At 42.3% G+C, this 16,798-nt stretch overlaps 1 protein-coding gene across 1 annotated transcript in view; it reads right to left on the bottom strand.

Annotated features, from left to right (window-relative positions):
- Positions 1–16,798, bottom strand: part of MAP2K6 (mitogen-activated protein kinase kinase 6) — a 52,330-nt gene that overhangs the window by 24,061 nt on the left and 11,471 nt on the right. Inside the window, exons 4-11 of the mRNA XM_032591100.1 lie at positions 11,207–11,255; positions 10,271–10,384; positions 8,309–8,428; positions 6,893–7,009; positions 6,180–6,231; positions 3,767–3,894; positions 2,774–2,851; positions 1,061–1,200 (exon numbers count right to left, since the gene is read on the bottom strand). Of these exons, the coding sequence (XP_032446991.1) occupies positions 1,061–1,200; positions 2,774–2,851; positions 3,767–3,894; positions 6,180–6,231; positions 6,893–7,009; positions 8,309–8,428; positions 10,271–10,348 (713 nt within the window). The 5' untranslated portion in view covers positions 10,349–10,384; positions 11,207–11,255. The remainder of the gene's footprint in view (positions 1–1,060; positions 1,201–2,773; positions 2,852–3,766; positions 3,895–6,179; positions 6,232–6,892; positions 7,010–8,308; positions 8,429–10,270; positions 10,385–11,206; positions 11,256–16,798) is intronic.

The raw sequence follows: 16,798 nt of genomic DNA, 5'->3' as shown, positions 1-16,798 counted from the left end.
TTGAGGAGCTGTGCTGTGAAACAGCCTCCAGAGGCCCAGCTCCTTCCTCAGAGGGAGCGGCCAGGGTCACTCCTCTCCCAGGGTCACAGCTGGGCTTGTCACTGTCTGCTTCTGCAGATAGGATGCCCATATCAACGAGCTCCATTTTGTGCTTTCCTTCTGTTCTTTTCCTCCTCTTCCAGGAGCACTTGCAATGGTCCTTAGGATGAGGTTATACCAGGCAGTCTGGTCACCAGGCAGAGAGGAGAAAACCATGCCCTCTCCCACTTTCCTCAATCCCACTGGCAATTTCCAGGAAAATAAAATTTACATTGTTAGCACGACTCCTTCCATCTTCCCTCTCCAACTTGGATTGGATTCCCTCCTCAGACCCCCCAGTACTGTCCATTGTACCCTCACAGGCAAGGATATCCCCCGTTAACAAGTACTGTGTAGAAGGCAGCCTAGAAGACACGAGAACTACTCTACAAGACGTATAGGTAATTAAGCCACACTCTCCAACTCCCTACTGCCTGCTCATCCAAAGTAATTCTTTGCATCTAATCTACTCCCCAGCTCTAATCCTCCAATGGTCTGACCACTGTTCTCTTAACGCTCTAATCAACCTCAGATAGCTTATAGCTCTCATAAAGGAGTTTCTCACTTTTGTGACATGAAGCATGCTATGTTTTCTGCTTGGAATACCTTTCCCTTCCCTACTTCCCTCACCCCTTGGAAAATCCCTCACGTCGTCTTCAGCTCAGGATCTATCTCCTCCCAAAACTCCATCCATCCTAATGCCTTTCCTCTGAGTTCCCCGAATACCCTATGCAGATCTCCACCCCTGGACGTGCCATATTGAACCACAAGTACTGACTGATGAGACTCCACTACTTGGCTCTGACTTCAAAGAGGGCGGGGACTGGGACAAAGGCATCTTTGTTTCTCCAGCATCAAGGGCACACTCCATAAATGCTTTGGGAATGAAATGCATGCAGAATGGATTAAAACCAATGGAGGAAGTCCATGAGAAGTCCTCTTTGTCCTTAACACCGGCGTTTGGCAGATGGGGCTCTCTTACCACTGTGAGGTAAAGTCAACAAACTCTTCGGTGAACTTGTCTCCCGGGAGCTGTGGTGAGGGCTCCTCTACCACCTGTTTGAGCTGTTGGAAGGGAGTTCCCCAAGAGTCATAGGGAAACCGAAGGATCGCCAACTCAATCTAGAGGGGAGAGAAAGACAAGGGGACAACAGCTTACATAGAGCTACTTTAGGGAATCCGCTGTGTCCTGATCCAGAAGAGTCAGCGGGAACTCCAAAGGTGAAGTTCAAGTAAAATTGGGGGAGAAATAAACTAACAACATGTTCTCTATTTGTCCCCAATTCCTAGCGCTAGGGATCGTCAAACGTGATGTTACTAGAGGCAGCCAATGAAGCCTATTTATCACTGGGTCCTCCGCAAAAGCCACTGTGACACTTAATAAAATTGCAAGCCAGCCGTATTAAACTTTGGGATGTAAAGCAACCAGGTTTTCCAATGTTTGGTCTGAAATGGAATTCTCGCCCTGAGACCTTGGCGGAGTGTACATCTGCTGCCATCTGCAGGCCCCTTGCTGGAATGGAGAAGAAACAAAACAAAACAAAACCAAACCCTAGGACCAAATGACGGGTCTTTTTTTGGATTTGAGTAAGGCCACTTTGCCATGACAAGACTATCACGTGTCTTCTGGGCAGGGATGTGAAATAACTCACAGGATTTAATCAGCTGCTGTGCCTGGAAAGGAGCCAGGCCCACAGTGGATAATTCCAGACCTTGGTGATACACTGAAAATTTATGACCACCAATGTCACAAACAAAGCACTAATTGTATAACTTTAGGACTGCGCCTAAGGAGATTATCCTGTGTGTTACTATGCCCTTTGGCTATATATGACCCCGCTGGCCAAGACTTCTATCATAATCCTATTCTGGAAAGCACAGCCTATGTCCTGGGTGACTCAGCTCTGTCAGGCTCCACGTACATTAGCACTCATTGAGAAGCTTGAGCCTCGATTAAAATAATTTAATTTTCAATATATTTTTTAATGTTTATTTATTGATTTTGGGGAGAGAGAGAGTGCCAGGAGGGGAGGGGCAGAAAGCGAGAAAGAGAGAGAAGCCAAAGCCGGCTCCGCACTGTCAGCACAGAGCCCGACGCAGGGCTCGAACTCACGAACCGCGAGATCGTGACCTGAGCCAAAACCAAGACTCGGATGCTTAACCGACTGAGCGTCCCAGGTGCCCCAAATAATTTAACTTTAACGTTTATTTATTTTTGAGACAGAGAGAGACAGAGCATGAATAGGGGAGGGTCAGAGAGAGAGGGAGACACAGAATCCAAAGCAGGCTCCAGGCTCCAAGCTGTCAGCACACAGCCCGACGCGGGGCTCGAAGTGGACACTTAACCGACTGAGCCACCCAGGCGCCCCTAATTTTAAACTAGAAGGAAAACTACGAGCAGCTGTAGTCAGGATTCATTGTACAGATGAGGATAATAAGACCGTCCATGTGACTCTATTGGTTACTCAAGGGCATACGACCGGTTAGAGGTGGAATAAAGACTGGGTTTGCTCAATCCCAGGGCGGTTATTTCTACGACACCACACTGCAGACAACCATCACTTAGAACCTCCTGCTATCTCAGGCCGAAAGCAGAGGTTTCTGGACCCACACTTAGGGCATTTGCCTTCCGGTCTCAGAACCCACCCCATTTCAGCTTCGTGCCCAGAACCTCACAGACCAGTGCGATCATTACCATTGTGATGCCCAGACTCCAAATGTCAGACTTCACACTATATCCCTTCTGATTGAGCTCTGGGTTTATTCTTTCGGGCTGGAAAGGAGACGGGAAAAGACAAATGAGATGACATTCTTAGCTCCACAAAGTGTCTAGGGGTGGGGGTGTCACCAGCTGCCAAGTGAGTTGTTTTAAACTTGTTAACCTGCCTCCCAGGCCAAGAAGATTCACTACTGCAAAAAATATTGACGCCTCCGTGGGATTTTCCGCCTTCTACAGGAGTCTGTTCCCGGAGGCGATAATGGAGCAAAGTCCCCCCCAATTCAAAACTAATTTCAATTTCGCCTTAAGAAGAAATAGGAGGTACACATTATGAAGCTACTCTGCCAGTCTAGAATTTTCCTCGTTAAAAACACCAACATTCCAGAACTCAATACTAAGAATGCGCAAGCGTCCCTGAGAGACTCCCTGAGATTAGCTCAGCACTGATGGGAAGGTTTTCAATCCCAAGGGCAAATCTATTTCCAAATAGAACACAGAAGCCCCTTCATGTTAAAGGGGGTCCCGAGGTCTCTGCCAATGGCAACGAATCTTCACAGCCATGAGGTTCTCTCAGGACTAACCTCCTTGTCTGGTTGGGGTAACTTAAATTCTGTTCACTGTTCTGTCCCCAGCAAACAAGATAACACCCCCCCCCCCCCGCCACACAGTGTGAAAAATCTGTGTAGGCGGTATGGATTACTTACACGTTTTTCTTTTTCCAAGTGATATACCTCTTTTACTTGCTTTTTATTAAAAAATAATAGTACGTACGAAGCAAATAACTAAGGATTACAGACAGAAAATATTTGAGAAAAAAATAAGACGGAGACTATTTCTTGCACCGTAAGCACATTTCCATTTTCCCTCTGTGGCCATCCATTTCCTTTTTCCTGGCATGGTCTGCTTGTGTCTGCGTTCCCAGATTGCAGGCCCCCTCCCCCCCGCCTCCCCCCCAGCTGGCATACTTACGGCCATGTACGGTTTGCATCCGGCATCAATGGTTTTAGCGACCGAGTCTACAAGGTAGCCACTGATTCCAAAATCGCACATCTTTACTTGGCCCAGAGTGTTGATCAGCACGTTGGAAGGCTTGACGTCTAAAAGCAAGCACCAGGAGCCCATGATCCCAGCCTGCTTTGAATATCCATGTGTCTACCACCAGGGGGCCTGAAATCTCCATTCCCCCTCCCCTTCCCTTCCCTCTGAGGCCCAACACAAAAGTCAACAGCCATCCCTGACTCACACTTCATAGACCTTCCTGCTTTCAACTTTTCTATCTCATGTTTTGTCCCTCTCGTAGGATTGCGAACCCACCGATGGAAAGGGCCGTTGCCTCTATCTATTGCCCCCATACACGTAGTAAAAACTTAAAAAGCTATTAGTGAATCAAATGCCCAGTTCCTTGGGCATAGTCTCTATTATGCAAAATGAGTAAGTTCCAGAAATCGGCTGTACTACATTGACCCTGTAACGAACAGTACTGTATTGCATGCTAAAACTTTGCCATGAGTGTAGGTCTCATGTTAAATGTTCTTGTGACAACAAAATCATTTTTTTAAAGCCCGGCTCATCATGACCTATTGCACATTAAGAGTAGGAGTAAGGGGCGCCTGGGTGGCTCAGTCGGTTGAGCGGCCGACTTCAGCTCAGGTCATGATCTCATGGTCTGTGAGTTCGAGCCCCGCGTCGGGCTCTGTGCTGACAGCTCAGAGCCTGGAGCCTGCTTCAGATTCTGTGTCTCCCTCTTTCTCTGCCCCTCCCCTGCTCATGGTCTGTCTCTCTCTGTCTCAAAAATAAATAAAAACATTAAAAAAAAAAAAAAAAACAGTAGGAGTAAACAGACCACAGAATGAAAAGGCAGACCGCAATAAAATGATATATCAAATCTGATCAAAGCAACCAGTTTTGATGGAAGCCTCTGCAAGGGGCTTGTCAGAGGTCACATAGTGTAAACTCATCAGAAATCCAGAAATTTCAGACCACAAAACATACCCCCAAAGAGATTACCGTTATCTCTGGATAACGGACTTAGAAATTACGGTCAACTTTTTTCCTTTGTGATGCTTTTCACAAAGCACACGTAATCAACAGACTTATTCTAAAAACATTAAAAATTATCCTTTATAATGTTTTCCCTTACACTGAACAGTGGACATGCACATTTTATTATTTTTTATACTTCACTTATACATTTTTAATACAAACGAAATACTTCCTAATTTTGAAATAAATCCTTAAAAATTAAGTTTCCTGTTTGTGGGTAATCCACATTCTTCTGTCCATCTGGATTCTTGCCCACTTGCTCCTCCTCCTCCTCTTCCTTCCTATTTTTCCAATTTCTAAAAGTAACAATCAATGATAGTAATAACAGCAATAACGGGCACTCTCTGTAAGGCATTTTGCATCACTTTCAGACTCAGAGAGTATAAGAATTACCAAACCCCACTACCCTACTAGCTATCCATACTTTCCATTAATTTTTCCTCAGATTTGGTTGAGTGCATCTTCAAAGTAGCTTTCTTTGACTATAGTCACCCGGTGCTAATCATTTCCTTGCTTTATATTCTACCTAGACTGCTTCCATATTTGGCACTCCTATATTTGCAATGTGGTTTATTTTCTCCATGCATTTGTTGTATATTTGTCTTATTTCCCTATCAAGAATCCCTTTATGGAATTTTAATAAGAATATGTTTTGTTCTCAGATACCTCTTGGGGTATCTATTATAGTGCTGCATAAATGGTAGAAAAAGGAGTATAAGTGATAAATGGATACGTGAAAGATGAACGATTGATACTCGGGCGGATGGATGGATGGATGGGTGGGTGGATGGATGGATGGATGAAAGATGGCAGGCCAATCAATCAGAAGGAAAAAAGAGGAGGTAGAGGAAGAAGAGACAAATCTACCGATGTTTTCACTTTATCCTGCCTCCTGTTGTCTGAAAAAGCTGTGCTTTATACCAGAACTCTTCCAACTTTAAGGTATGCAAAAATTTCCTGGGGATCTTGTTAAAAATGGAGATTCAGGTGGTCTTGGGACCCATGATTCTGCTTTTCTAACAAGCTCCCAGGTGCCAGCCAATACGAGATGCATCTTCATCCTTTTCTCCAAAATTCTCAGTAGGGTAATCCCAGAGCTGTGTCTGGTAGCAGGTGTTTTATATTCAATTTAGGTGTAATAAAAAGCCCATGTCTTCGCATGTCCTCAGACAAGATAAAAAGCGGCTACTTATCTGATTTGCTATTCATCTGGGAAGGAAAACCCCTCAGTTCTATTGCCTAACTCAATTCCACTTCCATCCATTGGGGGAAGAAAAATCTGGGTGAAAGAAATAGATTTTATAAAAGGAACAGCTAAAGCAACACCATGGATGCTTACCTCGATGAATGACAGAGAGCTTACTGTGTAAATGTTCTAACGCCTTTACAATCTGCAAGAGAAACACAAGATCGATTTTTCTCCATCACTGGAAAGAAACTGAATGTTAAGTATACCCAGGTTTATTATCCCTGGCTTAACGTCATAAGGTGAGGTATTCTCAAATAGTGGTGGCCCTATCCAGGAAAACACAGAGGAAGCTACACTAATTGGACTCCACCCACCAGAGAGGACCGGATCTCACAGCGTCTCCCTCCTCTAACTGGTGTTTCATTTGGTCTCCAACATTTTTTCTCTCCACCCTCATGAGCCATTAAGAGAGCAACCTTTTTTTTTTTTTCCATTTCATTTTCTTCTGCTTCCTTCTATGCCCTATTAGCCCTAAGAAAATATTTAAAAATCTACAAGTGAAAATCAAAATAAACTAATATCAGGATATAGCCACCAGGAACGTGGTCACAGCAGATGAATGCGTTGCGTGGAGACATTTTAACTGAGAGTTTACCAACCAGGTCAGTGGTAGAATCTTCTACATGGTGCCCAGAAAGAAAAGCATTCATTTACTCATCCACAGATGTACTCGTGCGTTCAACAGACATGAATCGGAGGGAAGTTCTAGTCCAGCTAGCGTTTCTTCATACTAGGGAATCAGGGACACCTAAGGTCTAGACTTCTCACATTCTCCTTGTAAGTAGGGTTCATGATGTACTCACAGAAACTGCTATTTTCCCTAAGATGTCCTCTGGAATTGTTTGGCCTTTGTCAATCACTTGTTTGTAGAACTTATCTAGCGACGTATCCATGAGTTCCATGCAAATCCAAACATCACCCTGGAGACCGATTGGTTCAGAGACGGTTAGTAAGGAGAGAAAAGGAAAAAAGAGGAAACAGTTAACACCTGTCAGGAAGAACTCTTTTTTTTTTTTTAACTTGAGTTTTTGGAGGAAATGGACGATTTCCCTTCCAGACCTCAAAGGAACTTACAAGGAAGCAAGTTTGTTTCCAAAGAGTCAACTAGCAGATGGCCAAGCAGGAATTACATACCATCACCCACTCCTTGATAGAGACTAGGACCTAAATACCAAGAGCCACACCAGTTATAGAATGAAAAACTTAAGAGAATAAAAGGCACACGACAGGGAATATGGCCAATGATATTAGAATAGTGTTGTATGGTGACAGATGGTAGCTGCACTTATGGTAAGCACAGCATAATGCACAGAGAGGTTGAATCACTCTGCCGTACGCCCGAAACTAATGTGACATAGCGTGTCAACTCAGATTTTTAAAAAAGCTTTTAAATAAACAAATACATCAGTACTAATAGCCACAAACAGTAGATTCCCAGAAATATAAGCCTTTATTGTTACTGCCCTGTAGGAACTTAGGTCTCCATGCCTCCTCCATGTCTGATCTCCCACACGGAGCGCTGGCAAGAATCGAAAAGCTGGTCAGAAGAGTGAGTTGAAGCATCACAATCCGTGTCACGGTAAAATAAAAGCAAAGGTAAAGCCAAGAGATACGCTTAAGCCTCGAGGGTACATAGACAGGCTAAATAAAGCTTATCCACTGGTCAAAAGACTAGAACATATCAGATTTTACGAAATCTATCTAAATTAGCCTATGGACAATTGCTATAGCCCACTCTGCCAAAATAAACCAAAACAGAAAGGAGAAAGGGAGCCTCAGCATCTTCAAAAGGGCTAAACACAGTTAAAAATACTACGATTTCAAGCCAACTTTGTGGCGGGGCATTGTCATCGTTGCACAAATATAAAACAGTCTATGGGAGACATGCCAGGGGCGCCTTGTGGCTCAGTCGGTTACGCTCAGACTCTTGATTTCGGCTCAGGTCCTGATCTCATGGTTCGTGAGATCGAGCCCACGTGGGGCTCTCGCGGAAGGAGTCTGCTTGGGGTTCTCTCTCTCTCTGTCTCTCTGTCCCTCCCACACTCATGTGCATGTGCTCTCTCTCCCTCTAACTAAATAAATAAACCTAAAAAAAAAAAAAAAAAGAAGATGTGTCAAACAAGAAAGAGGACCATGACCATACATCACATTGATGTAATTAGAGAAACTTCCTTTTAAGTTACTGTTCTCTTCAGATTTTGAATTGACGGATCACCTACCTCCCGGAAGAGTGCGCCATAAAAGGTGACTGTGAAAGGACAGTCCACTGTCCTCATGGAAATATCCAAATCCATCAGTAGCCTTTTCTGCTCCTGGCTATTTACTGTGGCCCGGATCCGCTGAATGGAAACGCATGGAAAAATTTATGGTTACTGCTCTGAGGATGAGTCAGTTAATAAGGCAGGGACCTTAAGGAGTCCCATCCTGAAAATACTACAAAATTCACAGCACAAGTTCTAGCAATGACCTCTCAAGTATTTGTCCTAGTGATGAGTTATTTGTAACAAATGAGAAATATGGAAGACTTTCACTGGATTTCCTGAAAAATCCCAAGCCCTCTGATAATATATTTTGGAAAACATGCAAACATTGGGGAGTGTATTTCCAAGTCACAAGAACAGTCTGCTTCATTATGTTATGTATGTTCAGTTCAGAGACCACAGTATCCATTACTTTGTGGCTGATTTGGGATCCCACAAAAAAACCCCAAAGGCCCTCTTTGGGAACAAGTAAGAATATTTGGATTAAGTAGCAACTGTAAAAGAAGTGACAGAGCTATCGGAAATGGACAGAATCAAACAGAAATGGAGAAAATGTTCATTCCTATCCCAGCGCTTCTGAGAGAAGAGAAATCTGTCACGTCAGTAAATGTAGCCTTAAAGAAGCACGATTTTGCTATTAAATGAGCATAAAGATATAATGTCACTAGGCTTCCGGGGCGCCTGGGTGGCTCAGTCAGTTGAGCATCTGACTTTGGCTTGGGTCATGATCTTGCGCCTCGTGAGTTCGAGCCCTGCATCAAGCTCTGTGCTGACAGCTCAGAGCCTGGAGCCTGCTTCGGATTCTGTGTCTCCCTCTCTCTGTCCCTCCCCCACTCATGCTCTGTCTCTGTCTCTCAAAAATAAATATACATTAAAAAAAATTTTTTTAAAGATATAGCATCACTAGGCTTTCATATTTTTTCCCTAATTAGCGAAAAGTCTGCAGAAGAACAAATTGAAAACTCTACAAGGTAAGGGAAAGGTATCTCCATTCTCCAAAAACAAAGGGATCCAAGTCGTCTGACCATCTGCTTTCCTAACAATGGTCCAAATCCATGAACTCATGGAGAGAGGGTAGTTCTCCAAAGCCCCTCAAGAAATATGCAGTGATTCTAAGTTTCTTTTTACAGCTCAAAAATGATGCAAATTCACTCAAGATACATTTTACTCTCCTGTTTTCCACAAATGGAGACATTGCTGGTTTCCTGATTTTTCAGGGATCATTCTTCAAAAACAACAGAATGTAGAATAAAAAAGACTTTTGAGACATAACAACCAAACGCAATTTGTGAACTTTTATTTGGATTTGGATTTCAACAACCACCAGGCAAAGAAAACCAAACAACTTTGAGATGATCAAGGTAATTTTAATTTGGAGCTGTTATTCCATGCCATTAAAGAAGTACTGTTCATTCTTTTAAGCGTGATGATGACACGGTGGTTACATAAAAAATTAAAAGGAGGAGGTCAGATTTATCAGTTAAAAAAACTGGGGCACCCGGGTGGCTCAGTCGGTTGAGCGTCCGACTTCAGCTCAGGTCATGATCTCACAGTCCGTGAGTTCGAGCCCCATGTCGGGCTCTGTGCTGACAGCTCAGAACTTGGAGCCCACTTCGGATTCTGCGTCCACCTCTCTCTCTGCCCCTCCCCTGCTCGCACTCTGTCTCTCTCTCTCTCAAAAATAAATACACATAAAAAAATTAAAAAACAAAACAACAACAACAACCAACTGGTTGATGTAACTTATACCGAGGAAGCCTTTTCCACACATTTGGAGGTCTCTAGGGTTCCCTACAATTAATCTTCTTTGTTTTACTCCATTGAAGATTGTTTTGCTTCTATGAAAAGAATTGATCTGCAACTGAGATGGACGAACATATACACCACAGACAGAAAACGTTTGGGGACCATCGACTCTACCTTCACCGCCATGATCTGCCCGCTGGGCACGTGTCGCATCTTCTCCACGACCCCGTACGCACCTCGCCCCAGTTCCATTATTGGTTCCAGATCATCTGCCTTCACCTCAAAGTTCTGCAAGAGAGAAAAGGAATACTGCAGTAGTAAACAAAGAAATAAAGGACACAGTCTCTTTCGTCCTCTCTCTGGCTTCTCCCAACATTCTATGGGTTATTTCTAGCCCACAGGCTTCTTGTCTAGAAGCTTATCCAGGCAGCCATTGAATGCAAGATGCACCATGGGAAGTTTAGACTCTCACGGTGTGCCACCTGCTGGTCACGGGCAATACAGAGATCCAGCTCCAACTCAGCTTGCAAATTGCTCAGTTTGCGGGTCTCCTGGTGGCTCAGTCGGTTGAGCGTCTGACTTCGGCTCGGGTCATGGTCTCACAGTCTGTGAGTTCGAGCCCTGTGTCGGACTCTGTGCTGACAGCTCGGAGCCTGGAGCCTGCTGCGGATTCTGTTGTCTCCCTCTCTCTCTGCCCCTCCCCCCGCTCATGCTCTGTCTCTCTCTCTGTCAAAAATAAACATCAAAAAAAAATTTTTTTCAACTTGCTCGGTTTGAGCTGTCTACACTGTGCTTCCTTAGCTCTGCCCCCTTCATCACATGTGTCACCCATTTGCTGACTGATGGCAACGAGATCTACACTTGGACTTTAAGGAATGTGTCCCAAAGCAAATCATCTACTCTCCTCAAACACCTTCCATCAGGACCTCACCAGCCTGATTTCAATAAGGCATTCAAAATAGCAAGAGCACATATCACATCTGCTTAAACTCAAACTTTTTGACCCATCTCCTTATGGCGTGTAATGGAAAATAAATTTTTCAATGGCCAGTCAGAAAGCATATATGGAAAACGGTCAAGATATTAACTGGCACACATGATTTTTCTTACCTGATTTCCAATAGAAATGCAAGCTTTGGAGTCTAAGTCTCGAGGTGGCCTAAGAAAGAAAAGGGGTAAAGAAAAACCATGAAATATTTAGTCAAATATGCCCTTCTCAAATCATATACAACTGGAGAGATGTTTTTTTTTTTTCTGCAGGATTAAAGTGGAAGTTCATCAGTAAAATTAGGCAGCACAAAAGTGTTAGTAGTGTGGGATTTGGAATAAAATAAAATTCGGGTTTAAATGACTTAATCTCTTTGAGCTTCTATTTCTTCTTTAACGTGGCCGGCATATAGTAAATATCCGATAAATATGATCTAGGTGTAAATAGTTATACAAATAACCATACTATTCTAGTAAGTCCCAAACTTTTTCTTTCATCCAAAAACACCAATGTGCCTAATTACTCCACCACATTTTCCCACAATTGTTTTCTTTTAAGTTTATTTATTTATTTTGAGAGAGAGAGAGAGAGAAAGAGGGAACACGCACAAGACCAGGGGAGGGGTAGAGAGAGAGGGGGACAGAGGATCCAAAGTGGGCTCTGTGCTGACAGCAGAGAGCTCAACGTGGCGCTCAATCTCATGAACCATTAGATTGTGACCTGAGCCAAAGTCCGACGCTTAACCAACTGAGGCACACGGGCACCCCTCCCACAATTGTTTTAAAAAAACAATAATTAGCCTATGGTTATATTAACTCACCATAATAATTCCAAATCTATCTAGTCCCCACATTTACAGATGGAAAAAACATCCAGAGAGGCTGATGTGACTTGTCCAAGGTCACAACTAACCCAGTGACTTGCCCAAGGTCACAACTAACCCAGGTCTCCTGGTTTGTGATCAGAATACTTTCTGTTCTATCAGGCTGTCTAATCCGGTTGTGATATTTCTTCCATACACAGTGCACATGCAACCCAGGGGTCATCTCAGAAGCCAGAGGTTGGCTGATTTTGTGTCTCCATAGAGAAAGCACACAGTCCCCTCATGGGTATGTATTTCTACTACTTCAATACTACCTGGATTGATATCAATCCACTCAAGAGAAGGATGTTTGGCCTTGGCCTTGCCACTAATTAGGAGCCTCGAAAAGCATTTTCTTGAAATAAATGCACCCAAAGCATCACTAGAAAAAGACAAAAGGATCCCAGTGCTGGCAGAATCAAGGATGACCAAAGAGAACCAGGTCCTCCTAAGGGGACATTCCATGCCAGAACTCTGCCTCTACAAAAATACAAGAAAAAATAGAAGACAGGGAAGATGAAAGGAAAGGAGAGAAGAATCCTCGTGTGTTATAATCCTACCCCATGTGCTGAAACTAAATTTAAAAAACAAGAAAAAGTAAGAATATAAACATAGGTATAAACATAAATTTAAAGTTTTAATGGCAAGCCCTCCCTCACCTCAAAATCCCTTTGAAATACAGAGAATACCTAAAATAAAGTTTTTCTATACTAACTTAAAACCAGGGAGTAGGAGGAAGAGATTGAGAGGAAAACACACACATCCACACGCACACACTCGTACACGCACACACCAGTGATGTTTTTATAGATCTTGTGTTTATAAGCAGGGAAATTTTCTTCAGAAATACGTTCCAGAGGATTAAGTCTCTAAAAATCTGATTTCTCTTTCTTAAAATTTCCAAAACTGTTTCTTTCACTGTCAATAGTTTGTACTAATTACAATGCAATTCTGAAATAAAGACAGATATTACTTGAAACATGACTAACATAAACAGTAAAAAAAACCTTTTGCAATTGTTCAGGACCCTTCCTTTTAAAAAGTATGAAGCAACTGGGGCACCTGGGTGGCTCAGTGGTTAAGTGTCCGACTTCAGCTCAGGTCATGATCTCGCGGTTTGTGAGTTTGAGCCCTGAGTCAGGTTCTGAGCTGACAGCTCAGAGCCTGGAGCCTGCTTTGGATTCTGTGTCTCCCTTTCTCTCTGCCCCTCTCCCACTTGATTTCTCTTTCTCTCTCTCTCAAAAATAAACACTAAAAAAAAAGGTATGAAGCAACAGAAATGTCACTGGTTATTTGGGGCTACCTCCATTTTCTTGCATGAGGGCATTGGGTAAGACCCCTTCCAGCTCTGGTGTCCCAGTATCCATGTAGAGTTTTGCAAATTACAGCCCGTGGCCCAGCTAATAATTTTTTTCAAGTTTAAAAAGTTGTGGAAAAACAATTTACGAAGAATATCCAACAGAGGCCACTGTGGCCCGAGTAGCCTGAAATATTTACTATCTGGACTTTCGCAAAAAAAAAAAAAAAAAAGTGTACAGACTCAAGTGTTATACTAACCTTGCATTATACCTCTACCTAATAGGAGGAGGTCATGCCATTTTCCAGAATGAGAGAAAAATGGAACCCAGAAAAGCTCAGTGGTTTGCTAAAGCCATACAGCCTAACAGAGCTGAAAATAAAACTCATGTCACTTGAATCTGTCTTGACCTAAAGAATCAGGTGAAGTGCTTTACCTACATCTCATTTAATGCCTTAAACACACACACACACACACACACACACACACACACACACACTCCTATGAGTATCATTACTCCAATGGTCCAGATGAGAAACCATCTGGTTCAGAGTTTAACTAACTTGCTCCCAAGTGGTAAAGCCATGATTTCAATCCAAGTCTAATTGAATCCAAGGAACTTACTCTCAACACCCAGGTCCCCTCTAATGAAAATGATCAATCCACCCGAGCCTGAGGCCTTTGGACTCATCAAGTCTGCCAAAAGCATCAAACGATGCAGCCAAGACTGACAGCTCGTATTAGATTAGTTGACACTGTGTTCTGTCCAGACTGGGCATATTATTAGTCTGCCTGGGGCACTGAGTCTCTGCAGGAGGTTAAACTGTGGGTGTATGTTCTCCGTTGCTTATTCAATATTTTAGACCTGTGGGGACAGAAACAAGCTTATTACAAAATTCCCTCCCTGGAAGGCCAAAGGTACTCCAACGGTCACCTAGTATTAGCTTTTATAGGAACAACAAGCTTCGGCATATTATAGTGATTGTTTATTTGTAATTCTAAGTAATAAGTAATCAGCTTACTGGGTGTTATGACAATTATTATTCGTCTATTGGGCCAGAGACTATGCTAGACCCTTTATTATTTTTTTAATGTTTATTTATTTATTTTGAAGGGGGGGATACAGAGAGAATCCCAAACAGGATCTGCACCCACAGCACAGAGCCCAATGTGGGGCTCAATCCCATGAACCACAAGATCAGGACTGACCTGAGCTGAAATCAAGAGTCGGACACTTCATCGAATGAGCCACCCGGGCACCCATGTGCTAGACCCTTTATATAAAATATCTTCTTTAATTTACACAATTCTTAGAGGGACTATTATCTCTACCTTAATGGGAAGAGTTGACATCAAAACAGACTAAATAACTTCCCGTCATTCAAAGACATGGTGAAATTAGAACCCAGAGCCTCACTCTAACGTCTTCTCAACTGCGAGAGTAAAAGATCCTGCCTCTTGTTTCACTAGCCACAGACTATTTGGCCACACTCTCTACCAGTCCGACATGTGGCTAAGAGCATATACTTGAAAGTCAGAGAATCCTGACTTTGCACACCAGCTCTTCCACTTAATAATAACTATTAATAATTACTAAGTGGGGACACCTGGGTGGCTCAGTCGGTTAGGCATCTGACTCTTGATTTCGGCTCAGGTCACGGTCTCATGGGTTTGTGGGTTCAAGCCCCGCATCGGGCTCTGTACAGACAGCATGGAGCCTGCTTGGGATTTTCTCTCTCCCTCTCTCTGCCCCTCCTCCGTTCACTCTCTCTCTCTCTCTACCTCTCAAAATAAATAAAAACATTTTAAGTAATTATTTAGTGGATTAGTAATAATAACAGCAACAACACTTGGAGCAGCCTTCTTTGAGAAATCCCAAGGGAAAAGGCTAGACACTTAATAGAGGTTATGATGCCTAAACCTCACAGCAATCACATCATTATTTATTCTCATCTTTCAGAAGAAGAAACTAAGGCTCCGTCGAGTTAGATAACTGGCCTAAAGTATTCATTCAACTAGTGAAACGTAGATCTCAAAGACGAACACGGACCAACTTACTCGAGCCTGAACTCTTACCCATGAAGTGATACTCCACTGTTTTGAGCAAGGCACCTGACCTCGTACAGGTCTGTCTTCTCAGGAAGAGTAACAGTAACGGCCTCCTGAGCTTCTTGGGAGGTTAACTGGAATAATACTCACTAGCATCGAATCAGTTCAGAATTAGCCGCTGCCAGTCCAGTAAGGGGACAGCTCAGAGACCTGAGCCAAAGACACACTGGCATCACTTACTCAAAGAAAGAGCTCCAGCAGAGGGACCACACACATGGAACTAGGAAGAATGGAGCTCTGTCCCAGGATATTTATTTTTGTGAAGTACTGCAGAAGAAGGCAGGGTATAAATGGTAAGAGTCACCAAGCCAAGCTCAAAAACTTGCCAAGAAAAACACAAAATGTGGAAGCTACTTCTTTAGGAGTACAAATTTGCGCATTAGTATTAAAATAATAATAATAACAATCATAATAATAATAATGGGCTCTCCATGAGCTTGAGTGGTATTGTCTACAATAATGATACTCTTGGCTTTACACAGTGAAAAAGAAAATCATATTCAAAGTTTATTCTACCACATGAGGGAAAGAACACAGAAATAGCGTAGCATTACGTAGGCTTTCATTCACTTGTTTATACCAAGGAAGGATTTATGATGGCTTTCAAAAATTCATAAAATGCAGAAAATTAATATCAGTTAGAAATGAGTGAAGACTAAAAATGTGAAGGGAAGGAATGTAAGAGAATTGAGAGGGTGATATAAAAATGTATTACCAAAGAAGATAATAAAAATAAGGGCAGAAATCAGTAAAATTGAGAAGCCAAAAATAAAAAAAAAAAATTTAAAAAAGTTGGTTCTTAAAAAAACAAACAAACAATAGTATTGATACACCTCTAGCAAGACTGAAACATTTAACAAGAGAGGACACACAAATTACGAATCTTGGGAAAAAACAGGGGATATCACAATATATCCTGTAGCCATTCAAAGAATAATCCAGAAGTACTATGAACAACTTTTATAAACTCAACAACTTAGAAGAAATGAACCAATTCCTTGAAAACCACCAATGACCAAAACTTAGCCATGATGAAACAGGTCATCTGAATAGTCCTATAACTACTACAGAAACTGAATTTGTATTTTAAAAGCTCCAGAAAAAGAAATATTTTGGCTAATTTTGTTTCATAGACTTTATGCGTCTACCAGAAAAAAAAGAAGAAACTCTTACCAATTCATTTTATGAGGCCAATACTACCTTAATATCAAAACCAGAAAATAATAGCACACACCAAAACAAAACAAAACAAAAACAAAACAAAACAAACAAAACTCAAAACAACCCACCACAGACCAACATCTCTCATGAACTTAGACACAAAACTTCTCAACAAAATTTCAGCAGATTGAGTCCCACAGTGTGTAAAAAAAATAATGTACCCATAACCAAGTGGAATTTATTTGGGGTATGCAAAACTAGTTCAATATTTAAATATCAATCACA

This window comes from Lynx canadensis, chromosome E1 (assembly GCF_007474595.2).
Source record: "Lynx canadensis isolate LIC74 chromosome E1, mLynCan4.pri.v2, whole genome shotgun sequence".
In the NCBI taxonomy this organism is placed as follows: domain Eukaryota; kingdom Metazoa; phylum Chordata; class Mammalia; order Carnivora; family Felidae; genus Lynx; species Lynx canadensis.
This window is presented reverse-complemented; position numbering and strand designations above follow the sequence as displayed.